At 43.1% G+C, this 26508-nt stretch overlaps 1 protein-coding gene across 1 annotated transcript in view; it reads right to left on the bottom strand.

Annotated features, from left to right (window-relative positions):
- Positions 1-24020, bottom strand: part of LOC117581537 — a 42338-nt gene extending 18318 nt beyond the window's left edge. The window contains exon 1 of the mRNA XM_034268855.1: positions 23142-24020. Coding sequence (XP_034124746.1) covers positions 23142-23613 — 472 coding nt within the window. The 5' untranslated portion in view covers positions 23614-24020. The remainder of the gene's footprint in view (positions 1-23141) is intronic.
- Positions 24021-26508: the final 2488 nt, after the last annotated feature.

Consider the following 26508-nt stretch of genomic DNA (forward strand, 5'->3'; position numbering starts at 1 on the left):
TCTGTGTGTTACATTTACATTTACTACAAATCCGTTCAACAAAAAGAGTGGTGCATTATATGCTGCCACAGCAGGGGGTAAATAATCAACACACTACCCCCCGCCCTGCCCTCTCTTATTTGTATATCCGTATATCCGTGCTGGTACCCGCACCCGCACCCGCACCGTGCTTGTGCATAAATAAACAACTCAGCGATTTGCAAATATAATGCACATGAAATTTGCGCAATGGCCACAGAGCACATTTTGGACATTTTCGCGGTGCAGGTGGATTTCTTCTCGGCAGCTTTTCGGTCGCGCCAACAAGTTTAAACAACAAAATGGCGGCACACCCACAACTATCTACTTATCCATGCACACACGCACACGCACACAAGTGTAGTACAAACAGAAACTAAACTAAAAGGCAAGTTTAATGCAATGTTTATTAAGCGAAAGGAAACTTTTACCAATCCAAAAATAAATAAAAAATAAAACAAATAAAACTGCATTAAGCTAAATCAATTATATGCGAAATTGTTTAGATATCCGTAGGAAATAAAATCAACAACAGAGACGTACGAGCCCTCTAAGTAGACAACTGCAGGGAAAACATTGAAATAAGTGACAAGAGAGGGTAAGGGAAACCGGTTTGCTCTCTTTGTTTATTAGTGGAATTTTTAATCAAAGTTGCGAACAACATTTAACCTGAAGTTTCTCCGCTGTTCTTGTATGTATTTTCCCGTGCTCGTAATCAGGAGGGCCCCACTTGGTTGGCTTTTCTTCTGCCTTTTTTGTTCCCTGCCATTCCCAGCATCGCACTGAGGCGCCTCCCCAGTTTTAAGTTCTCGCTTTCTCCGCAGTGTTTATGTAATTCCTTTGGCAGTTTTGTTGGCTAAACTCTTGAAAGTTTGCTGCCATGTAAACTGTCAGCAGAAGCACACACACACACACACGTGAGCAGCAGATACGCATGCACTCACACATGAGCAGGCTGGTGGTGGAGGAGGGTCGCTTATCTCATGAAAGCTCAAAAAGTTTTGTTTACACGTAACGCCCTAGGGGATCGTCCGAAAAACAGAAAATTCCCCCGCTACACTCCAGCACTGTCCTTTGACTTTTGGCGAATATTTTCCATATTTTCTGATATTCGAATATGTGCATACGATATTTATTGTACTTACTCCTAGATTGTTTGATAGCATTTTAATTAAAGACTGCTCCGCACACAGACTGACATTAAAATTGCAATCGGATTGCAATATTTAACTATCGCATAGGGAATTTCATGCACACTCGTCAGATAGGCAAGTGAACTGTTTTCCAGTTTACAATTATACACTGAGAACAAAAGGGAGGTCCAATTAGGACAAATTGTAGGTAAATTGTACCTTCTTTTATGATTTAAACTCTTCCAAAAGCTTAATTACGAATCATATATGTAAATATCAGTGGGTTTTCTCTCAGTGTACACGTACTGTGCAATATAAGTTGTGTGCTGTGTCATCTTTTGACTGCAATATTGCAGGGACGGTCAGGACAGCAGGACCAATGAAATTTTCAATTGCCAGACCATGCAACTGCATTGACAGAACCAAAAAGGTATTATGGAAAGGTGCACAGACGCTTGGGCAAGGATACGGATAGAGTAGTCCAACCAATGGAACGATTGGTGCTGTTCGGAGTAGCACTTGCAACTGAGCTAAGCTGGCAATTAGGAATAGTTGCCATACTTTCGGAACTATTTTTCAAGCTAAATGCCAATGCCAGGCCAGAGGTCCTGACAGAGCGTCCCATCACAGTAAAGCTGGGGTACGAGGCCACACTAAAAGTTGCGCAAATAACCAACGGAAACAAATATAAATAAAAATCGAGAACCGCAACAGCAGAGCAGCAGCATGGACAGCTTCGTCCTCCCCATTTCCCCAACAAGCATCCGTTCGACCATCTAAAAAACAACAAAATTCAATCTTCAATAAACGAAAAAAACCTGATACAGAAATACCATCAACAATATGGTATGGAAAAACCACAAAATGGTGAGGCAAATGGCAGTTTGTTCCATTTAAATGTTGACTGCTGAAAGCTCTAAAAATGCTCCGAAAGGTGCAATTAGCGAGAAAGGGTATCACTTCTAGTCGAATCTGCTCACGTTTCTTCCCTATTGGCCAATCTGTACGAAGCAAACCCCTTGAGACAAGAAGACTTTGTAACAGACAACAAGAAACAAACAAGAATATGTACGTACCAAAAGAGCAATAAAAACGGGCAGAAGTTATTTTCTTTGTTATTGAAAGAATTCTTTATGAATTCTGTTGAGGCTATGTACTGAAATTCCCATGCAATTGATGTTTATATTAAAATTACTTGTCCAATCTGTAGGTTTTAGCTTGAGTCTCTTGCAGAAAACACACAAAAAAGACACTCACAATTCAGTAAATAAAGTCAGGCATTAAAGCACACTTCATCAGGCAGACAGGCAGGCGGCCAGACACGGGAGGCAGCCAGGAGCCCACACAATGCATATGGCACCTCTCGTGGCACACACAAGTAGGTCACACTGTGAGGCACATCAGATTCTGCCCCAGAATGACACCATACACACCGCTCCTCCCTCTGTGTCCTTTATTTCCGCTTGATTTGACTTTATTTTGTTTGCAGATTGTAGATTTTTTTTTGGTAGCAACCTTAAAATGGAATCATGCCAGCAGGCAAACAACCGGCAGCCATAACAAACAGAACAGGAATTCTCTCTCTGAAGCAACGAGAAAAAGTCTTGAAAACCGAAAGCAAACCAAAAGCAAATATGTTGGGGCAACTAATTTTAATTAATTTCATGATTTTCCACAACGAAAAAAAGAAAAAGAAGCCCGTATATCGATTACTTAATTTTATTAAAATTATACCCTAAATCAAGATGGGGTATAATGGTGCCTCATAGAAGTTGGCAACGATCGAAAGTTTGGCAAGCTTGTCAACGGCTTCGAGGGTGCTTCAATCATCGGATCCTCGAAAGGGTTTCCTCTGCTTTATTTCCATACAAAAAAGACGAAGAATTTATGGTAAGGATTTTTAGTTTTTGCTGTTTGCTGTGGCTGCATAGGGCAAAGGGTCTCTCAGGGAGTCTTGTTGAGAAACCACAAACTGTGGACTTAGGCAGCCTTTTAAACGAAATGGAAAGCGACAGCAAAGGGCTCCCCTGTCAGTGGCAATGGAACAGGACCATTAACCCCAACAAAAAGGAAACAGGCTGGGGCTTGGCTTGGGATATCGATGTCGTTTCCGGCTAATGTGTGTGGGCGGATAGGGAGATTAAGGGCAGGGGCAACGAACGGGTGCACAGCCGAATTGAAGCCTCACTTAGGCATCGCTTAGCGATAATGGCGACATTTGCACAGGATGTGGGTGGTGGGTGTGCTGGGTGTGTCACAACTTTAAACCGTAAATGGAGCAAAATTCAAGTAGTCGCAAGAACAAAAGAAACATGTCCCTGCCGTTGAAAACATATTCTCACTTCTCGCCCTCGATTTAGCTGCTTTCCTTTGCTGTAGCTTTAGGTCTGGCAGTGAAAAATCGTTAACCTAATTTCCCTACAAACCAACAGTCAGCCGGGTGACAGCACAGCACCAGCAGCATTAGCTCCTCCTTCCTCAAAAGCGTTGTTTTCCCTTTATTTCTTGCCGCCTACCATAAATTTCCTTTATCTTTATGACTTGTTTTGCTCCTCTGCCCTCCACAGCCTCCTCCTCCTCCTCCTCCTCCCACTCACACGCTTAATTTCTCTTCTCTTTGCTGTCTCTCCGCTTTTCTCAATTCCATTTTAGACATTTTTGTTTTTGTTTCTGCCACTTTCGGGCCATTCGGGCGAGTGTTAAATAAAGCGTGCTAGGCACATCCCCAAAAAAAAAGGACTCTCAAATTAGCTTTGGGAATGTTTTTGGGGTTTCGCTTTTCAACTTTTAGTTTTTGTCAGATTTTGTGTTTAATTTTTATGGCTTGACTCAGCACAGATTTCTAAACAAATACCTAAAAACAACCCAACGCGTTCTCGATAGATAACGAAAGTTAAGACAACAAAATCCAATGGCCATACCCCTTCAAAGGGCTGCCAGGAGCAGAAAATCTGCGAAAGATAAGCAAAACATTTGCAGTACAGCGGGCAGCTCCAAATCTGTGCAACTGCTGCACCTGTTCCCGTGGCTGCAAGTGGAGCGTGCGGCATGCAAAACTCATTTGACGAAAATGGGTTAATTACATGAGCAGACACATATGTACGGACGGCACTTCATGAGCTCTGAGCGTTGCATTTGTGCATAAATGAAGGCAGGAAAATGCAATTATTCGAGAGATGGGAGGTCTGGGAATTCGCTCTTCAGCTTATAATTATAATAATGCAAATTCAATATGATCGTTTGCCGGACATTCATCGACATTTGCAGCTTATGCCACGAATGCACGTAGTCGAAAGGCTGAAAATGCAAATAAATATGATCGGTTCAGTGCTAAATCCATTATGAATCACGGCGTAACGCAAGTGTACGAATGTGTACAGTAATGGTAAATAATTCAGAGTGGGTTGAATCACTCTTAAACTGATTATCATAGTTCGCCAATACAATATGATACACCTACAGCGATTTAGAGTATTTTGCAGCTGCATCTGCAATCGTAATTGTAATTGAACTGCTTGTGTGTTTGTGTGGCACCAGCTGCTGCTCTGTGCTCGAAATTTAATTAGCTTTCGCCTTGCTCGCGCATACGCACACGGAATTCACGGCTAATTGACAGTCCGTGGGGTCTCTGCGAAAATCGCCGTAGTCTTGGTCCGAAAAGTAATCAAATTTATGCCCAACAATTGGCAATGCGCCAATAAAATTGGTCCTCCTCCTTGCCACGGAACTGAAATTGAGGTGAGCGCAGGAGGCCTCCAATAAACAATGCCATAACCAAGTGGAGACGACGAAAGAAAGTGCCAAGGCAATATGCAAATGAATAAAACGCGTCCAAATGGCCAACAGCTGGCAGTCCCATGCCCCATGCCCCATGCCACAAAACTTCACATAAACAAGATAGCACCGTCGAATGGTCATGAATACGGCGAAACCCGTGGAATTTTCTTTGAAGAAATTTTCAATTAAATACGCAAAAAAAGGAGTCAAAGCCAAAGAAGAAAATTAGGAATTAATTAAGACAACAACGGGACTGGCAAAGGAAAAGGAGCAAAACCAAAACCAAGCAAGAGCAAGAAGAGGACCAGTAGACGGACCAATAGTAGGAGCAGGCCAGGGTATAATTTCAAGCGGAAACCAGGCAAACAAACACACAACTAACCAACGCCTTGGGTGAGGACCAGCCCAGACCCATACCCAACCCCAGAGACGCAGGCATAGACAGGGCCAGGAGCCAGGAGCCAGGAGCCGGAGTTGGAAGAGGAGAATGAAAATTTATTTGTGCGTTGATTGCGCGCAAATGATGATCATTTAATTAAGCACGCAACGCCGAATCCGGAAACGGGCGCTTCGGACTTTGAAGCTGGAAACGGAGAGAGGCTAGAGCCAGACATGACCAGGACAAAGTAACCTCCTCGCTCCCGCCCGCGGAGAGCACAATCTGTTTTGTATTTTACATTTGGCATTTTTGCCCTCGCCAAAACAATTTTATGGCCTACTCTTAGGCCTATCATGCCAGCGTTTTCTTGGCCTGTTATTATTAAATTCTTTCTGCGGCCAGGGACCCACAGTGAGAGAGAGAGCGCCAGAGGGAACCTTCCACTTTGATTGGTTTACTTAATGGCCTGTTGTCATCGTTGGCTCCATTTTACTCTGAGATTTCCCCTGCCTTTTCATTGGACTTTGATTTGAAATGTAAATTGTGCGGCTCTTTCACAGCTCCAGGACCCTAATCCACCGCAATGCACCCTTCAGAGAGAGTTTTTGTTGTATTTATTTTTAATTAAAAACCATTTGGTGGGCAAAATTATGCGAGTTTTCTGTAATTACCGAGTACGAAACGGAAGTGGTCTAATGATTTTTCTTTGGTATACCCGGTACTTAAAGAATAAATAGGGTATATTGTTTTTGTATTTGTGGATCTATGTTCTATCTATCTATCCGCAAATTATATATGTATATATCAGAGACTATAAAAGCTAGAGCCACCAAGTTTAGCATCCTGATTGCTGGGATGCGTGTTGGCTGAATAAGTGATTTTTGCTCTAATTAATTGGACTACAAAGTGGTTGGAAAAATGATGGCTTATATTGTGAACATATTTCATTTAATTAAAAGCAGCGTCCATTCTAAAATGTAGTTGCTTTCATTTGTTAACGAATTGTTGTTGCTGCTGCCTCTGTGCACATAGTGCCATCAGAGTATTTTTCAACATTTGTTGCTGAAAAAGTGATGAAAATGTTTCATATTTGTAATTACATGAAACTGGAATTGCTTTAGCTTTTTTGCTGTTGCTCTCACGTAAGCAAACAATTTCCATTTATCAAAAAAACATTTATAAAACTAGTGAAAACTAAATGGGATTTTCCAGCAACCACTAACAGACCCCTCCCTAACTAGTTTTTCCTGGCACCATTTTCTCGGTGCTATCAACTAAAGCGTGCTCCTGGGATTTTGCCAATACCGCATTTTGTAGTCATATATAACCGGGGGAAAAGCCACACCCTTAGCCATTGCACCCACGTTCCACCCTCACCCGAATAACCGACTCGGATAAAAGTTCTGATCCATTTCCTAGACAACGCTGCGGCAATTTGTGGGGAGGCTACAGTCCCAAATGCAGACAAGGATATGTACACAGACAGAGACAGAGACATGGAACAGTTATAGGAGAGACATTAATACGAAATGAAAATTGAAATTATGTCTATATACTCGACCAACTTTTATGCGGCGGAGGGAAGCGAGCGCGAGAGCGAGAGCGAGAAGGAGAGCGCGTGGGTGCGGTGTTTGTCTGTCTGGCTCGACGCGCACAAACAGTTATTTCTGTGTGTAGCCAGAGGGGCGTGTACACACACCCACACACCAGCGCACCCATACACACAAATAATCAATGATAATCCGCTGGCGTATTATAACCGCATTAACAGTTAGGCACGTTCGATACATAATTCGTTACGTTCCAATAGATTTTCATGCTCATTTCAGATAGCAGCCGCAGCACCCAGCCCCCAAATATACAATAATTGTGTACGTCCGTACACACCACAAAGGGACTCTGTCTGGGGTTGGGGGCTATGGGGCTCACAGGCAAATTCAATTGCAACCAGCGCACATTTATACTCCGCTTTCTCTGTGTGCTTGTTCTGGAATGGAAAACCGAGAACCCGTAAACCAGAAAATACTCATTATTATTGTACGCAGATATGCGTGCGGTTGGGCATAACTTCCACAAGGAGAGTGGGACCGAGAAAGGCAGAGAGCGAGAGAGACGCTGTCTGGTGGTGGTGACCACAAAATCAATCAAAAAGTGAACGAAAGATCATTATGGAAATGGGGCCGCAAGATAAATGGCATTTTAAAAGCCAGACAGGACGACAACCATCGCCCCCGACAGCCTGTGATCGACTGTCGAAAAATAGCCAAAAAGTTGATTTACTTTCAATTTGGGACTTGCAAAAATTGTTGAAAAAGATGCATAATAAATATTAAATTGATGGATAGCCAAATAAAAATATGCAACAAAATGAACGGAGAGAAAGCAGTTGCTCTTGTGGCGAACAAACAACTAGCTTGGAGTAATGGAAAGGCCTAATGTACAGCTATCCTTGTGAATAATAAGTGAAGAATGTCCTGGGGCATCTCCACATTAATATTCATCGTCTGCCACGCGAATCGGTTAAAAATCAGTTTTAATTCTGTAAACTTCACTTTTAATTTAAAGTTTTGTTTCACTATGTTTCTGCAGCTGAAACTTGATTATTAAACTAGTTAACAGCTACAGCTTCAAGGGGAAACGAGAGGGAGAGGGCAGAGAGGGTTGTTGGATGGAAATGGAAGTGCAGTTATTCACTTTTAAATTGGCAGCAGGACGTGGAAGTTAAGTGACTGCAGCTTTAGGCTGCAATAAGTTGGCTAAAAAGCGAGCAAAATACAGGTACAAGGCTTCCAGAGGGAGAGAAAAGTCGATTTGGGTTGCTGTACCCGTGTAACATAATATTGAAAAATTTCTAGGGCGCAACCACCACCAAACAACCTTCTACTTCTCGCACTCTCAGCCGCAGTCCTGCTACCGCCACTGCAAGCCTGCAGAAAATATTCCAAAATCTGACAGAGGTGAATATTTTGCAAAATATTTTGCGAAAACCCTCATGGCGAGGGAGCATTTTCCCCCGACATCTCCCTTGCACACATGGGTGCTTCGATGCGTGGCCAACAGGGCGTAAGCCTTTCGGGCCCTATTAAGCAGCCGCCGGCATTTGGTTGAAGTTCCCCTCTTGATTCTCTCTCAACCCGACTCTCGCTGGCCCCTTTTGGAAAGCGATGCGCTAATCCAATTATTATCAATTCAGTGACAGGACTAGGACTGGTTGGCACCCTCCAAACAAAGTTATAAATAAAGAGATATCGCAGCCAACCCCATTTCGGACATCGCGCTCACCTGCAAAGGATGAAGGAAAAACCCAACGGGATAAAGGGAGATTGTTGAAAACTTTGTGCATAAAATGATTAGGAACTCTATCAATATACACAAAGTATTCAAGGTGAGATGTATAGTAAATATATGGTGGGATATGGCACTTTTTCGGGGCATTTTCCCACATCAAAGAGTCAAAGAGAAGGCGGCTTATCCATTAGACGGGGCTCATTAAAAATTCAGAATCCCGCTTAAGTGAGGCCCGCCGCCAATGCCTGGGGAATCAAAGTCAGCCCGGAGGGGGCTTTAAATTTTGAAAACAAATAACAATATTTGCCACATGGCCACCCCCCGGAGGCGCCACCGACACCCAAATGCCAAAGCAAACAAAGCAAGCATCAGGGCTGTGGCAAGTGGCAAGTGGCAAGTGGAGTGTGGGTTGGGTGTTGCCTGCGAATCATCTCTGGGGAGCCTCAAAGTCGCTACCGTACCCTCTTTCACCGACTGATTGTGAAATGGATAAAGTAAATCGCTGAAGCGATAACATAATAAATTCTACGTTTCACGCTCAACTACGTCCAGTGGCAGGGAGGAATCGGGTGAGGGCCTGCTGATATTTATATACCTATCAAAGTGGCGCTGCCTCTCCACTCAGTGGGAAAACCCGCGGCGCAACGTACATTTTTATGATCTCCAATTGTGACAGCGGCTCCCTCCTGAAGTTCGCAATGCAACAATCAATTCTTCTCTTTATTTTTTTGTTTGTTTACATGTTTTCTTGTTTTGCACATAATTCAATGATGGAAACGGGAGACGAGACACACTGGCACTCCCACATATCCTTTCTTCGATAACAATAAGAGCAACCCTTTTTAGGCCCTCTTTTGAGTATGGGTATTGTTGTTTCCATTTTTTTCTTTGCCTGTGTGTGTATGTGTCTAACCCTTGAGGAACTTCCGCACTCAAAAGTTGGCCTCAAATAAAGAAAAAACGCTGAAAGGAAAATGGAGCAAAGGAAGGAAAAAAGGGGCCCAAAGGTGGAATGAGAAAAGATGGCGAAATGGCATATGATGCTAAGGATTTTGTGTGATGTAAGTGGTTCCACATATCACAGTGATGTCGGTATTCCGTGATTGGGATCCTGTGATTGTGTCCACGTGCCAGGTGTCATCACTAATTCGATTCGCATGATCCGATTACGTTTCAATTGCGGTATCCACAGCAAGTCATTGAATAATTCGTATTTGTTGGGTTGAATTTACCTGATTGTTTGAGTGTGGATTAAATACAACATTAAATGAGACTCTCATTCGATCATGTGCTTTATTTGTACCCTTAAACTGACTACATTTATAGTTTGGAGTTCAAATGATTACCCAAATAAATAGCTAGAGATCCAATTGAATAAGTGCACAGTTCTGACTCATAGTAATCATATTTTACCCTCGTTTTATGATTCCCTTTGCCCTCAATCGCAGCATCTCCAATAGCTCACCCCTTTGTCAGAGACATTCACCTTCATCGAAAGCCATCGAAAGCAATTTTAAGTTCCGTCTCTGGCTGTGGGCCCTTTTCTCGGAACTGTACTTACATATTTGCTGATTTGACATTTATGCCCCTGGGGGGAGCCTTTGCAACCTTTGCGCATTGGTTGCATGAAAAAATTATGAGCGGCATTAAAACTTGATGACTTTGTGCCCATGGCCCCAAGGCGAGGATCCATCCGCTCCCCCCTCTCCCATAAAGGCATTAGTTCTTTGAGACGGCTTTCGTTCCCTTTGTGCTGAGTGTGTTTGTGTGCGGCTCTTAAAAGCATTCAATTGTCGGCAACAAATCAAGTGGGTTGGCATTCCCATCTGTGCCAACTATTAAGTACAGTCGTTGACTGTGTTCTCCCTTCTTCGGGTGCGAGAATAAAGATGAAAGATACGAGCCTAAGTACAGTTTACCCAACAAAATCCCACAAAGTATAGTTTTGAAAAAGTTTCTTAGATTTTTCACCAATCTCAAATGAACATTAGTTGAGGGTGCTTAAATAGCTTTAAAAAGTGGAAATGTTTTTGTAAGCAGAAACTTTTATTTTTTTGCCCATCTTTGGTCTATATTTAGTGTGTATTTCGGAGTTCATTGACACCGAGGGCTGGTTGCCCCTTCTGCTGTCAGCTTTTACATCCCTAATTGGCGACTTTACTGCTGCAAGAGCGGGGCTTGACTTAAATAGCGCCAAACATATTTCAAATGTCAAATTAAAGGGAATGGAAAATAGAACTAAGAAAGGAACAGTGCCCTGAGCGGACACTGAAAGTTAGCAAAGGACTGTTGCGGAAGGAACTACCAAGGAGTGGAGTAAAATTGGACAACACTTTCCATTTTTGGCCAATTTGCCTGACCCTTACTTTGCTGCACAGAGAAATGCCACATAAATTTATATTTAAAGTACAACAACAATGGGAAATGTTTATTGCACACATCTAAGGGGGAAAGTCCGGGGTTAACCTCCGGTTAAGTTGTCCCGGGGTGAGCGTACATTTTCGTGCGTTAATTGAAAGTTAGTGCGGCATTTTTATTAACACTTTCGGTCCGCGCCGTGTGGCAGAGGGTGGGTTAATTAAGTTAAATGTGGTCGAAAACTGAGAGGCAGACTCTTAGTTGGCGACTTAGTTAAAGGTATTAACCCGAAGTTATCGCCACGAACTATGCAGGAAACTACGGCCCAAACTTTGCGTACAACTTTCTGACCTTAACAATAATTTACACTTACGTAAAAGTTGGGAGCCCAACCACAGCTACAGGCCCAGCCCTGGCCCCGGTCCCCCATCCGTGGCTCCTAAGTCGTTGCGGTCGGTTAACGCGACAATAAAAAACACTTTAAAAAATGTGCCCATTGTTGTTGGCTGATAGGGAGTGGGGTGAGTGGTGGCAAGAAAGAAACTTTTAATAAAAAGCAGCCCCACATTTGGGGGTAGGATGTAACGCGGTGGGTGGGGGGTCGAGGTTGCCCGGAACTGAACGGAACGGGAGGACCATCAAGTGAAAGTGCCCGAAACTTGGGCGTGGAAATTGCAATTTCTTCCAGACTTTTTTTCCCCCTAGCCACCATCGCCACCAAAGGCAGGGACAGGGGCGTGGCAGGGCCCATTGAGGCATAAATAACAGCAACATTATTCACACCAAAAAGGAAAACCAAAGGAACAACAGCAGCAGCCAAGGGAAATTGAGAGCCGAGAATGGAGAATAGAGAACGGATACTAGAGAAAGTGCCCCCATGTTGTATGCCCCGCGATTTGAGCCATGCCTTTGGCTACTAAGCAAACTCTGTGGCAAAAAGAGAGAGAGAGAGAGAGAGAGAGAGAGAGAGAGATGGAAGTTTTAAGAGGAAGTTTGCCTGGCAGCAGCAGCAGAAGCATCTAAAAAACAGCCAAAGTTTATATTTGGTTTATTTACGCTTTAGCCAAGTTTTTCGTCTTTTTTATTTTGCGGGGAGACAAACAGTGTGGCGAGGTGTACATTTTCTAACGCTTTAGCAAATTTTCTGGTGCTTCAAAATTTGTTTTTTCATTTTGTTGGTTTTGTCTTAGCTGGCAAACTTTTTACCCGGCAGCATTAAAAATATGCAAAAGTGAGCACGAAAGTTAATAGACACAAATCAGGTGGACACATGTTGCCACAAACAATTTTCGCCACTCTAAAAACGGCACTGAAAAAGATTCTCTCTGTACTTATATAGCATTAATGATAATTTGCGAGAGAAGCAGAGTGAGAGAGAGAGAGAGAGAGAGGTTGTGCGGGGATACAATAAAAAGTAAATGAAAATAAACACAAAGAATCTTCGCAGCAAAGTAAAGTCCCGTTGGTTATTGCTTTTGCTTCAGTCAACTGTTCCGTACTTGCTAGCTGCGTGGATTATTAGAGCGAGAGAGCGGCCACAATCTTGGTGTACTCTCAGATGAAGTGTCAGCGTGGGTGCATTATTCTTGTTGTTTATGGTGACAGCGCAGCAGCAGAGTTGAGTGAGACACACAAACAATTGCTGAGCGAGCAACAGAATGGAAGTAAAGAAGGGAGAGTGTGTAATGCATGCGCGGACCGAGAACCTCGCCTGCATGAGTTGAAGAACAAGAGATAAGAAAAGTGCGACTCAGAAGCGCTTTAAGTGAAAACAAAAAAACAAAAGTGCAAGAATCGAAGAAGCTTGGTACTTCTGTTCTCTACCATCTCTGATCTCTCTCTCTCTCTCTCTCTCTTTTTTTCTGTTGGCAAAATTCGTAACATCTTTTGCTTTAGATATCCGAATGAAATTACATATGTACATACATAAATGTACATGTAACAACGAATTACTATATTTACTTCAATTTATAGCGAGTTCCAACAATGTTATTTTTATTATTTATTATTAAAATTCGAAATACAAATCATAAATTAAAAGAAAGAAAAAATGAAGTTTTTCTTTAGGTATAAAAAACCTTCCCGTTTCACTGACAATCAAGTCACATTCAACACCAGTAGTCATATTTATCCAACTCGTTGTGCCAGCTTTTTCCAATTTTCCCGATCGAATCTTAGTAGCATAATCATCCTTCAGTCTAGCAAGTGCCGATGACAACGATGCGACATCCCTTCCCATGATGATCTCCAAGTAATTCATCATGGAAGAATCGAATCTTAGTAGCATAATCATCCTTCAGTCTAGCAAGTGCCGATGACAACGATGCGACATCCCTTCCCATGATGATGATGTAGTTCTAACACCACTCTCCAAGTAATTCATCATGGAAGCTGCTGCCATTTTAGATGCGTATATGAACTTCAATGGTGTGAATCTTTGGGAACCAACATCTTTGGCCTGATATGCGGCATCAATATGCTCTACGATTGGACCAAACAGCGTTCGTTGTGATCTGACCCAAAACTCCAAGGTCCCAAAACTCCAAGGTTCCGAAAACAGCGTGAAAGACTGCTTGTGAGACCAGTTCGGGAGTTCCTGATGAAGTTTTTGTAATTTATTCCTTGTGTTCCAGAGAAATTGAAATCGTCATCAGACTTCACCACAAATAAGATTGGAAAATAGATCTTATTGAAGCTTCTGGATCCTGTCATCAGTAGCACATCCGCAAGATTAGTGAAGAAACTTCGGCACTCCTCAGGTCCCTTGGCATCCCTCAAACATTCAGCAAGTGATTCGGCCATTGGCAAGTGCTTTACAGATTCCTTAAATGCATTAAACAGCTTGTCAAATCCTCTTCTTTCTGAAGACAAAAGCACTGCCAATGTCATAGGCCCCAATGTTCTGAAGAGTCCAGTCCTCCGCTCTGGTTTGTATGTTGGTCCAGTTAAAAGTGGTAAATGTACATTTGTCAATCCATAAGATCCTATGCCTTTATCCACCACCTTCCCTAGGGTCTTGATTCTGAATTTGGCAGCAGAAAGTCTACATTCATCCCATACCATTTTGAAAGGTATATCTTCATATTTTCCATCTCAGTTGCCCTGGCGATTCCTTCATATTTGTGTATCAAATAAAATACTAAGTTTCTGATCTTCAGCAATTGCATGTTTCGGTTTTCACTGGAATACTTCCTTGAGAGAATTTATTTTCGTTAAAATGTTCTTCAAAATAAATCTGTGAACCATCCCCTTCGAGATAACGCCACCCCAAATCATGTTTATCCCCTAGGTAAAATCCCGAGTCCCCCCTGCACAAAGACTCTAATTACTTTAAGGGATAGGTTGAGCTGATTGAAAGCTTCAGCAGGGGTCTATGTCTGTGCCAAGACTTATGCCAAGAAGCTTGCTTTAATATTAAATTTATTAAAGAAAAAATTGTTTTTCATTTAATTCTCTTTTTAGGCTTTGAAGTGGTCCTCGAGTGGCGATGGTAGGTTGTCGGCTGCTGTCATCCTGCTTCTCAGCAGCCGCTCGGTTACAGTTTGCTTCTGGGCTTCCTTCCGTTGTTTGTGCCCCGGCCGCATGATAAACACTCGATGGCCGTTTTGAGCCCTGTGTAGCCAGGCACTGACTTCCATCGATGGCGCGGTCCTCCGTTGATTGTTTGCCTTGCGGCACTGTTGTGGTTGGTGTTGCTGATTTTTCAGAAACTGTGAATCTGTTTTTCCTTTTTCCCTTTTTCCTCATTTCCCATGCACTGGGAAGTGGCTTGGCCACTTGTAACGGTTAATTTGGTTATCGGCCATCGGTTATCGATCATCGTCTTCGCCTCGGACGTGCTCCCCAAAGGCCTTTATCTTATTATCCGCCTGATTGACCATAAAAATTGGCTCTGCCATAAAACTGGAAAGTTATTATTTCATCTGGCCACAGCTTTGATCTGTTCCTCTCCCACTTTATATGCCGCCCTTTATTCCCCGCAGGGTGAATATATAAAAATATGGCGCCTCCCTGGGGTGCAATCTTTATGAATTGCTTTCACTATCCACAAAATGTCCCTGCTGCCAAGTTTTCTTTTTGATGTCTTCGTTTCCGCTTTTCGAATACTCAGGAAAATTGCTTAATTAAATGAATTTTATGTACTATTGACAGTCACTCAACCCGAGAGGCAGACACAACATTTATGCGGACTTGTCACGTAGCTGACAAATTGTCTCAATCATAATTTCCTTTTCCTTAACCATTTCTTGTGGGCTGGTTCTGTGTCCTTAATTAAGGCCTGGCCCCGAGCACCGGCCTGTCGATTGACGAGGGCTAAATATGGGCTGACAATAGAAAAGCCATGCGTGTCCTGGCAGACAACACATAATCCAAAAATATATATCCCACACACATATGCTTTTGACGATATGGTTGATAAAAGGTCGACATTCAGTTACTCCTTCGGATCTCTAAGTGGATCTCTGGGACTCGCTGCGAAACGTAACACCGTAACAACTTTTTCCTGGAGCTTCAATTTGCATATCTTTATTATTTATTACTCTGCCGTTGGTAGAACTTAAGGTAAGCCCAATCATTCGGCAGTTTATCATTGATAGTTTCTTCTTTCATTCGCTTTCTCTCTCATCTTGGTTTTCTTTCCCCTTGTTTTCCTTCCTCTCTGACTTGTTTTGTAATAGGAATGTAGATGATTGTAGATACCGTAGAAATTCTTGAAGTTAACATGAGAATTTCTATGAATAACTAAAATCAAATTCTAAATACAGAAATACTGAGATAAACCTGCGCTCCTGCTATGACAATTTCTTGCTCGTACGTACATATCCGTACTTGAATGTCTCCCTGTGAAAAATGTAGATAGAAATCCTTTGTTTTGTTCGTTTTATAAATCAGAGACTGCCACCAGTTACTGTCTGTGTGTGTGTGTGTGTGTGTGTGTGTTTTTGCTCTGTTATTTGTACACATTCTTCAAGCAGACAAAGCCCTCTGCGAGGACGACACTTATGCGCTCACCACCACAGTCACGCCTCCGTTTGCAGGGCGTGTGGCGGCGGGGTGTGCCCACAATTCCGGTCGGTCCCATTACGCAGACATAAATGCAGACAAACAAAAGTTTTGTGCGACGCGTTTCCGATTCGTTTCGTCTTCTTTTTTTCCACCTACCTACCACCTACCTCTCGTTTCTCATTTGAGGGAGAGGGGCAGGAAGTTGGAGCACGCATGGTGTGTCTGCCGCATGTCTGGAGCGGGAGACAAAGCGGAAGGTCAGGAGAGAGGGGAAGGCGGGCGCGCCCACCTGGCAAAGATTTATGTAGTCCACAAAAGTGTGTGTGTGTGTGTGTGTGTGCGTGGCGTCTTAAAGTTGCGCGGGGCTGTGACCCCGTCTGGCAATAAGCGTAAATTTATGGGGCAGACAGGCCGGAAACCCTTTTATGCCAGAACAGTCCACCACTTTGCCTCCCTTCTGCCTTGAGTCCTTTGTGGTCAGCATAATTAGGCTGCCATTAGCAGACGCAGCTCCTTCTTTCTCGCATTCTCTCTCTCCCCCGCTCTTTGGCTTAAAGAAAACACCAAACCAAAAGATACTTTTACCAACTCTTTCAGCTTGTGTTTTTGCAGACCATAAATTTGTGTTCACTGGGCGCTCGTTCTGTGCTCGTTCTCCGTCCCCTTGGGCCCAGCTCTTGTTCCGACAATGATATCGGTTACACATTTTGCAACATTTCTATGCAAATGCGTTATTAATGAGGCGATTCCTTGCCGTCGCTTTTCTGATTTATGGCCGACAGTTAATTAGGATCACGATTTGCCGCCCCAATTCCATTTACCTACTGCTGAGCCCTCTCCACAAAACATCCATTTTTCTCATCGAAATTAATGTATTTTTTGCAACATTGAGAAGAAAAAAAACCTTATGCATAAATCAGTTTACAGTCATTTATGCTGACAAATGCACAAATATGCAGCGGAACGGTAATAAATGTCATAAATTACAGCAACTGAACGGATGGTGAATGCATTCCATTCCTTTTTTCAAAGAATTTAAAACTTGTAAAAGAGAAAAGAGAGGAAATTCTCCAAATAGCTTGATTTGAACTAGACATATTTTTAAGGGTGCACCATGCATATGTGAATATATATAATAAAAAATGTAAAAGTGTTCTTGGGAAAATCCTAGACAATGCCTGAATTCCAGACTTTCTCCCATGCTGGGCGTGTGACCTACATTCACATACAAACATATGTATCCGTTGTGACTCGGGGTAATGCAATTATGAGGCATCATCCATTTGTTTTATTTTCCCTGTTGTTTGCAATTATTGTTCTTTTACGTAAATAGCATTTATAGTTGAAGCTTTAATCGAATTAAAGTCCAACCAACAATGTCTTTACATATTAATAAAATTCACATTCGAGTGCGGGAGTAATGTAAATAACAGGAGGAAAAGTAAATGAGCTCGCGGCCCTCCCCCTAATTGGGATTATGTTAATTAGTGCGCACACATTTTTTATTCTTCTGCTAATTTGTATTCAATTAATCCTGGCTGTGTGGGGTTTCCTTTTCGATTTCCTTTTCATGATTTAATTGTGCAATAAATGTACGCGTTTCAAAGCCAATTGTGGAATTTATTGGTAATTAGCAAGCAGGTAATTTTGTGTCGCATTTTTAAAGGTTAATATTTATTGTATTTATTTTTCCCACGCCAACAGCATACGTTGTTTAATTAAGTCTGTAAATATGATTAATTAAATGCATCACCGCAAATGGCAGGGTCGCATTAAATGTAATGTAAAATTAATGCTTGTCCAATAAACAATTAAAGTTGGGTTAAGCGACGTGTAATTGTCAATAATTGTTAAAGTTAAATATTTCTGCTGGAAAAGGGTTTCATGAATTCTGGCGGCCCGGGCAACATCAACAGAGCATTGTAGAGCAAGATACACCGAAGAACGTGGGCCTGCGTCTGACATTATATCAAATATTATTCATTAATTTTCATTTGGCAATGCCACGCCTGTCTGCGTCTGCGTCTGCCTATGCCGCACCGCCATCCTGCCCCAATCCCAATGCTTTGTGTGGGTTTGTTAAACTTTCCTTCTTTTTGCTCGGATGTGTAATACGAAACATGTACCATGTCCATGCCATGCCATCTTCTTGCTCTGGTTGTACTGTCTAATCATGTATGAATGAATAATGATACGAATTTGACGTGGTACACAGTACGTGGAGGAGCAGAAACGAGAGTCAGAACCCGAACAAAGGACACGAAAAAGAGAAAATGTTTTCATGCAAGTAACAGGGGGGTGGAGAAAAATGGAAAGCGGAAGAGCAGATTTGTGTGCCCCAAACGAGTAATGTTTGCCCGTGATTTTTTCACGTGTAAAAGGTCTCACGTTACGAAAAGGCATTTGGCATCATGGAGGGGCATGCGTTGGGTAGTTTGTTAGCTTTCCACCGACCTGCCACGCTTTTAATTACAACACTTTAAGCCAGTGCTGGCACTAAGCAGTCGCAAAAGACACGCCAGGTGGAAAAACAGCTTTAGGTCTTTTCCCTTCACTCTCAAAAAAGCAGTAAAATAAGAACAAGAATTTACATTTATTATTAATATACCGTTGTTGCCGAAGCAACAGCAGTAGCAGAAGTAAAAACCCCCCGATGCAAGGAAATTGCGTTGTCAGCGGCAGCTCCCGTTCCCGTCCCCCAAGAATGCCAGAAATATCCCATCTCCATTCTCTGTGCGGGTAAGGCATTATGAATGTGTAATGCCTCCTCCCACTACAAGTGTGTGTGTGTGTGTGTGTGTGTGTCTGTGGGCAGAGCATGTTTCGAGCACTCGAAAGGAAAACTTTAATGGTTCGGCGCTTTCAGGGCGGAGTAAAACGTTTATCTATGCGTTACTTACGACTGAATTAATCATTGTCTGTGTGTGTGTGTGTGTGTGTGTGTGGCTTGATATGGTATAGACTACAGCAAAAGGAAATCTGAACTGCAGAACAAACGCTACCTGTGGCTAAAAGCTTCTACAGGTTTCTACATTGTTTTGTTCCGTCTTTCTCCCAAGGGAGTTCTCAGTTAAAATATTCTTTTTAATTTCAATTAAATATCATAAATGTATTACAACACATATGTACATTTCCACATACAGCGAGAATAATATTGCTCAACGAACAACACGATTCCTGCATTAGGGGCGAGAGACAAAAGAAAACTCCCGCAGAAACTGTCATGGGAGGTCATGCTACCACCCACATGGCCCCCTTTTTGCGTGTTCGTGTAAAAAATGACAAACATTTAAAGTTTCGTTATGAGCGAGGAGGGAAAAGTCGGGAAATGAAATAAGGAAAATCAAATTGTGCGCCAGCGGGCGCCGGAGTGTGTTTTTGTGTTGCATAAATTATGAATTATGGCACATCCACACACACAAATACAGGTGTAATATGCCTCATGTAAAATGTATGCAACATACATTTGTGCGCGGCGGTTCTCTGTGTCTCGTATAATTTATTTGGCAGACAAACGAAAGTCAAAAATTAGACAGATCGCAGACAGAGAGAACAGCCAAGAGCCACGCGACCCATGGAGCAATAAAATATGAGGCGTGAAGTGCCGCAGGCCGAGGCGGAATTCAACAGCCAACTAAAAGGCAGGCACATCTCCAGCCACAACAACAGCGACAGCAGGCAGGATAATTGCCCCACGGACGCAGGCAATTAACGAGCAACGAGCCGCACGACATTCAAGTTGTGGAACGGGAGCAACAATGGGGGATGGACCTTCCACTGATTTTCCCAGGGAATTGGTGTCTAATCCTACCCTTCCCACCCAACTCTCCCATAAACTTTTCTCTTTCTTTATTTATTTGGCATCCATTAATGAAACGAACAACGTATGGCATACGCAGAGCGAGAAAGAATTTAAAATCTGCCTTCATATCTATCGATAAAGGACAAGTGGGACTTCTTAGCGTTTCATCTGTTCCCCTAGCCTCTGCAGTTAATTGATTGATTTCAAGGCAGTTTCATTTCCAGTCAGGGAAAAGCCTTTCTAATTCAAACTTCTTTCAGTCAGGCTTTTCGGTTTCCGATTGCGGATGAAACATGCCCAGAGTGCAACATTTCATTTTGGCTTGCAAAACGCTGAACAAAAAGCCACCGACATGCAATAAAAATGGCAAAAACATGAACCAAAAGTTCTCTAAAGCAAAACAAAGCGAACAAAAAAGGCAAATGCTATGATACTGCTGTTTCTTTCACGAAAATAGTTTTTGAATCCAAACAAAAAGTGTGACAAGGCAGCAGGAGCAGCAGCAGTATAAGCAATAGCAAAGACAAAAAAAGGAGAGAGAAAAGAGGAAACAAAGCGGAATATACAACAAATATTCAGCAGGAGGCAAACTTTATTTCAGTTTCAATTTGGCGATAAAAACAGCGACAACTGCCGTCCAGGCCGCAGAGGCATCAGCGCCGTCAGCGGCACAAATGAAATTTAACAACTGAAGCTCACGAACGGCGATAAGCAATGAAAAAGAAAAGAAGCAACAATGAATTGGGAGCAGGGGGGGGAGCGGCACCAGTGGGTAGGAGGATCGACACTCTGGGCGACCCGCAGCTCAAAAGACACAAGAAATGCAATGCACTTGGACGCCGGGGACTCAGTTGCAATTGCTGTCGCAGCTGCTTGTTTTTGGAACATTCATAATACATTTGCTGCTCCTTCGACAATGGGTGGAAACTTTTTTCCACCACTACTTTTGCTTTTCCTCCCGTGGGGATTTTATTTCTTGTTCCCAACAGTTGAAATACAGCGGATGTTAGCGAGTTGCGCACTGAAATTTATATACAAACAGGATATGACAGGGGCAGGAAGCCGTTGCCCTCTGGCCCAACTCACCAACTCCTACTACTTTGCTCCTCGCTTACCCTATTTTTTCCTCGTTTTTTCAGGCTTTTCTTCTACTTTTTCCTTGCTGCTGCTTGAATTTTAATGCCAAATGGCATTCCGGGCTCATCCTTGGTCTCTGTTCTTAGAGTAGGACTAAGAGCAGGACTTTGGTTCCGCCTCTGTCCAAAACTAAATGGTTGTCCTGGAGAAACCAGCTCAGTGGAAAGTGACAAGTGCTATTGGGCGGCAGGGCAGGGCAGGGAGTGGGAAAGGTGCAAAAAATGTTGAAAATAAAGCAGAGGACATACAGATAAATATTTGTACAGAAAGTAGCCTTTTGTCGTACTTTGCATTCGATGGAATAACACATTCTCTACGAAAGACTCTTAACTGAAGCGGATCCCCCAAGGTGTCATTTATGCACTTTCCGCTCTCCCACAGATAAACGCTCAATTGAAGCCCAAGTGCTGGTGAAGCAATAAATATGACAAGTTTTCCTCCATGGATATGCTATAAAGTAGTATTACTACTTTTCCTATATTTTATACGGGGGGATAAACACAAGTGCAGAGCCTCGCATAAATCACGCATACGCACAGTGTGTTTGTGTGTGTGAGTGTGTGTGAACCACAGGCAGAGCCGCAAGAAGGAACAACTATAAATTACGGAGACGACACTATAAACAACAAGCAAAGTCCAATGCAGACAATGGCTGCAGCAAGCAGGATACGAGGGGCATACCCACCATAATGCTCCTTAATTAGTCTTGGCAAACACTTTTCACAGAGAAAACACCTAAAAATATTGTGGTTAGATAATGTTGAAGATAGCTTTAGTGGATTCCCAAGATGGGAATAACTTTTAAGTCAAGTTCAACAAGGCAAAAATCAAAACATCTCAAAATCCCTCCCGTTCTACAGGCATGGCCTGGGGATGGTGTCAAGGGGACATTCCCAGGATAAGTTGTGTGTGGCAGGGTGTCGGAGTCTGCTAGCAACTTTATCCAATTTCTTGTTTCGAGCTGAGACCAGCATATAGCGCATAAGCACGTACAAATCGCATTTCTTAGGCGGCTCTCTGCTTCGGCATCGGCATCGACTTTGGCTTCCCGCTTATCCTTTTTTTATTAGCGCCTTTGTGAGTGAGTGTGTCTGCTGCCTGCCTGTGCTCCCTGCTTATTTAGCTGTCAGATTTACTTGTCTCTCTATCTGTGTCTCTCTGTCTCTCGGACGTCCTGCGTCCTCTGCATGAGTAACTATATGTGGTGTGTGTGTGTTCCCTCGCTATAAATCGACAGCTAAATCTGCAAAAACATTGATAAGACAAGCGACATGCCAATGCGGCCAAAGGCATTTTCCATTCTCCATTTTCCCCCTCACGTCTCCAATTGTCCAACGATTTGGCAAGGCCTTTTCCTATGTGATTTAACCCAAAAATATCGACAAAACGAACCGAAAATGTTTAGCCAACTGCCAGGGAAATTGCTTTTCGATTTATTCTCTATATCCCACACACTCGCACATGCGAACAGAGAGACAGAAAGAGACAGCACTGTGACAAATTAGTCTTTAGATCTCCCCATCTCTGTTGTGTGCTGCTCTGGCTGGTGTGTGTTCTGCTGTGCTGTGCACAAATTATGAGATTCTTATCGTCTTGCTCGATTTCCCTTTATGATTGAGTAATAAACAGAGTGAGAGACGGATGGTTGTATGTCAGGCAGTGACAGAGCCAGCGCTAGAGGCAGTGAGAGCGAGTGAGACAGGGAATGGGAATGTGAAAACAATTTCAAGTTTGGCCCAATTTTGAACACAGAAATTCGGCCAATTTGCTGTCTATTTTTGGTCGACAATTTTCCCATACTAAATTGACTCAAACATTTGGAATGTAAATGAATTTTATTTGCCTTTTTTTTTGTTTGGGTTTCTAAATTGTGATAAAATCCTTTGGTAAAATATTTAATTAAAGCTCCAATATCTTCTTCAGTATGTAACTTTGCCATTCCATAGATGCTAGTATTTACAAACAATTGATTACGAGGAGTATTCCTTCAGGCACAACAAAAAGCCAATACAAATTGATTGGTGTGGATTGCAATAATTGGTGAATGTTTCTTTGCTCAAATGCCTAAGACAATTTACACTTTTATGTTGCATTTACAATTACGCTTCAATAGTTTTTAGTTTGGATCAAACAAATTCCCATTGCATTTAATGCATTTTATTTAATTTGCCCTTCGGGTATTCCTGCAGCGACTATCCACAAAATTGGATCCAAAATTCCAAGATTATTTAATACAACTCACCTAAAGTCTTGGTCCATTGGGCGGTGGGTCGCCAGTCGGGATAGTGTTTGGGGAATAGCTCCCTGGTCCAGTAGGTGTGCAGGACGACCTTGTAGACGGCCAGGCGGTCCAGAGTGCAGCCCGTCTGCGGGGCGGGCTGTGTGGGTGGGGCTGCAGGCAGGCCCTCACCCAGAGTTTCAGGATTGTTGTTGGTGTAGTAGTAGTTACGATTCAAATTTGAGTCTCCGGGGGACTGTGCCCCTGCGTCGGCAGTGGCGGTGGAGGCGAACTTGATGTCATTGTCCTTGGGCGCCTGCTGATTGGCCACGGAGTAGGCATAAATGCCCGGATTGGATATGAAGGATGCGCCATAGGCGCTGCTCCCGGCAGCTGCCACTGTGGGCCCGAGGATCCCTACGATCCCGATAAGTCCGAGAAGCCCGAGGAGGGGCGGCCACTGGGCGGCCGACTTTATGCTCGGCTGCGCTCTCATTCTGTCAAACGGTGTTTGTTGCGGTGCTTGCGGCGCGCCCTCTCTCTTTCTATCCCTGGTGGCGGGGCTATTTCTGATTTGGTTTTGAATTCCCTTCTCGCTTGCACTTCACATTTGCCTTTGGGGCCGGTGCTTAAAAATAAACGCACACACACACTCACACACAGACGGAGGCAAGCACGCACACGCACTCACATATTTATTTTCGGTTTCTTTTACTCTGTTCTCCCCTCGTCGCTGTCACCCCTGATGATGCTTTGCTGATGGATTCTTCGATTGGGATTGGACTTTTGGCGCGGAGCAGGAGCCAGCGTTTGCGAGAGCAAATAACGGAACAAATTTCGAGCAAATCTGTCAAGAGCCAAAAGCAACCGCCTGCGTTCAGAGTTCTTCGCGTACTGACAAAATGTTGCGGCAGGCAATGACAACAGCAGCCGTGTGTTGGTGGCATCGACCACCTCGCACCCGCCTCCACCAGTGTCATTAAACAGTCCAGAGAGCGCTTCCCCAAATGAGGAAAAAACAAGAGAGAGAGAGAAAGAGAATGAGAGAAAGTACCTTACCTCTCGGCTGAGAGCAGTTCCGTTATGTTGGGGAAATTTTCTAGTGCTCTGCCCACAACAAACGAGAAACCGCCTGTTGAGCTTTGAGCTGAATTTTGTTTTTGATGAAGCCACAGCCCACCCTCTTGCAGGGGGGAAAATGCTCCATATACATTCGGACATAGACATGGACACAACTACATACTTTTAACAGTCACTGTTGCTGTTAACGGGGATGGAAATACGATCAAAAATGAACAGAAATTCGTATAAATGGGTCCGACGAAGCAAAACACAACTATGTATACATTTTTGGATTAAATTCGAAGCCTTCCCTGCTCGAAGCAGTGCCTCAGTGCTGTCTCCTGTAATTATAGTTCCCTTTCGATGGCTTATGTAGCTGTAGTTGTTGGCCTTTTAAGACCTCAAGGGCTTAGTCACATTTATTGCACATTTCCTTTATGGCATTTGTGAATGGCAGCGTTAATGAGGCGGCTTTTTGTCTAGTACAATAAACCATCTAAAGTCCGTGTGTGTATGAGCAGAAGCGAACAGAACAAAACAGAATTAAACGACGACAGCACGACTTCTACCATTGTGGAGAGAACAATGAGTTCAATTTCCGATTAAAACCAATTGAAGCACTTTAATTGCTACAATTCAATTAAACAGCACGCTAATGGCAGTAGCCACACTGCTACACACTCGAACAACACACACACACACACACACACACACACAACACAATGAGAGAATACTCGGAGCAATGACAATGACCAACTATCGATTATTTGAGTGTGGTTGGGAGGGGGGAATATGGTTGGTTGGTCAATACTTGATCGGAGCTTTACAACCCTGTGGAAAGCATAATTGCCACTGACATGTGCCCCCAATGGCAATTACCCCTGGCCCACACGCCACGATCCACACAACAGATAGAGCACCACCCCCCACTCCCACTCCCACAACCAAAACTTTGTCCCGCAATTATGTTGCACTTAAGTGAGTTGTACGTGTCTCTGTACCTGTCGTTCGAGTGTGTCGCTATGTGCATGCGTGGGAGTTTGTGGCTGGAGGGCGGGGGGAATGTCCAAGCGTTTCTGTCTGTGTCTAAGTGGGTCCTAAGGACTTTTGCGGCTCTGCCGTCCCTCGATACGCTCGCGTGCCTTTGGTATGTAAATTGTGCGTGCGTGAAATTTATTGCAGTTAATAATAATTGTCCATTTTGCTCAAATGACGACCACAACGGCGACCACTTACACACTGTGGTCAATTATAAAGGACACTCTGTCCGCCATTTGTCTTAGACATAGTTGGCAAAGTTGGCCAGGTTTTAGCTTAATGCTCCATTTGTCTGTCTGTCCCGTTGGGGCAGTCGTATTTTATGTGGCCTTAAAAGTCGGAACATTAGAAGTACGTGGCGCTACGAATGTTTACCTTAATTTATTTCAATGAGGTGATAATGTCCGTTTTGTGTAATGTTTATTGAGCTAAGGGCCACCATTGCCCTTACCATTTCAATATCAATTGCATTTATTATTTATGCGAATTGCTTTAGAGTTTTCAAATGGATATTGTGTCCATCGTCATTGGAGGAATGGGAAATAGAGTATAAAATCTAGTAACAAAAGATTAACATTCGGTCAATGGGAGAATAAAGTGTTAAATATTTAAATCCATGATATATTTATTTAGACAATAATGTTTCTAGAATTCTTTCCCCTCTGTGTTATGGACAATTTACTGGGAAATTTTCTCTCTGCTTCACAGCGCATGAGCTCGGTCTCTCTCTGCCGTTTCCCTCTCTCTGTTTGGATCCCGCTCTCTCGTTCTTGCTTTCTCCCTCTCTTCTTCCATTTCTCCCATTTGCTCCCCACCTGAGCAGACAAGTGGAGACATGTTTGTGCGTGAATGTTGGCAAGAGTGCAATTCATTCAAAAAAAGGTAAAATCGCAAAATACACGAAATTAAAGTCAGAAAGGGAAGAGCAAAGATACCAAAAATCGTTGATGGGCAGGGGTGAAGGTTATCAGCGGGGAGTAGGAAGCAGTATCACAGCTTTCGCTGGTCCTGGCAAAAAAGAACTCCTAATAAAGTTTGCATTTGCCAAACAGAAACGCAGACGCGCAGACAAACGCTATTTGTATCCTTCTGAGCCCCTCTCGGGATATGCATTTTCAGCCCTTTCATGCAACCCTTCCCTTTTATGCTAACACGCCTCCGCCCCTCCCAGTTGTATGTCTGTATGTTTTTTGTTATTTTGTATTGAAATTCAAGCTCAAAGCAGCCAAAATGTAACCCCACATTTTGACACACGGACCCTGCACCTGGTCCCCAGGTAGCATACAGAAGG

This window comes from Drosophila guanche, unplaced genomic scaffold, assembly GCF_900245975.1.
Source record: "Drosophila guanche unplaced genomic scaffold, DGUA_6, whole genome shotgun sequence".
NCBI classification, from domain to species: Eukaryota; Metazoa; Arthropoda; class Insecta; order Diptera; family Drosophilidae; genus Drosophila; species Drosophila guanche.